At 57.0% G+C, this 882-nt stretch overlaps 1 protein-coding gene across 1 annotated transcript in view; it reads left to right on the forward strand.

Annotated features, from left to right (window-relative positions):
- SCARA5 (scavenger receptor class A, member 5) overlaps positions 1-603 on the forward strand; it is a 33,994-nt gene extending 33,391 nt beyond the window's left edge. Inside the window, exon 8 of the mRNA XM_010134460.1 lies at positions 467-603. Within this exon, the coding sequence (XP_010132762.1) occupies positions 467-603 (137 nt within the window). The remainder of the gene's footprint in view (positions 1-466) is intronic.
- Positions 604-882: the final 279 nt, after the last annotated feature.

The following is an 882-nucleotide window of genomic DNA, read 5'->3' on the forward strand; positions in this document are numbered from 1 at the left end:
CATGAGTCCATATTTATTCCTGCGCATGGGGTGTCCTGGCCAAGTCACAGCACCCAAAGGTGTGTCTCAGTGGGGTTCTTCTCCTCCTCGAGTGTTCAGGAACACTGTGAGTGGGCGAATTGCAGGAGAACTTCACAAAGAAGCCCTAGTTTTGCTGTTCATGTGCTGATCCAGATGTCCCTGGAGCTGGTTGTGCTCAAGCTCCAATGCCAGATGGTTCTGGGAGGGTCTCAAAGTGTCAGGGGGCACCTATAGGATGCTGCCATTACCTCAGTTGTCCGGGAGCTTCCTTCATCCTCCATGGACAGCTTCAAGCTTCCAAGAAGCACCATTTTCACACCAGTGTTTTGTTCAAGAAGGGCTTGAGTTATTCCTGGTTGACGGTGGTGATGCCCACGCCTGTGGTCAGAGGTGTCCCACTGAGGTGCCAGCACCGGTGCCACTCACCCACCCACTGTTTTCACAGGGACGGGGAGGATCTGGATGGACGATGTCTCCTGCAAGGGGACAGAGGAGAGCCTTCTGCACTGCAGCTTCTCCAGCTGGGGCAAGACCAACTGTGGCCATGCCGAGGATGCTGGCGTGAAATGCCTGAAGCCGTGATGGCGGGGGCACGGGGGACACCCTCGGGCTGGCTGGGTTGGGTCCAGGGGTCTCAGCCCTCGCCATGGATCTCACCTGTGCTTCCTGAAGTGGTTTTATTGTTAGAGAAATAAATGCTCTCTTGTTATTCTCCACCGCGCTGGCGCAGCCGTGCTCAGAGGAGGGGTGGGGGGCTCGAACAACCCCTTCGTGAGGGTCCTGGGGGGATGTGCTCGAGGGGGAGACGTAAATACAGACCCTGGTTCAAGAACAACCCGGGGGGCCTGAGTCCCCCCAAGC

The sequence above is a fragment of the Buceros rhinoceros genome, unplaced genomic scaffold, assembly GCF_000710305.1.
Source record: "Buceros rhinoceros silvestris isolate BGI_N320 unplaced genomic scaffold, ASM71030v1 scaffold1664, whole genome shotgun sequence".
NCBI lineage: Eukaryota > Metazoa > Chordata > Aves > Bucerotiformes > Bucerotidae > Buceros > Buceros rhinoceros.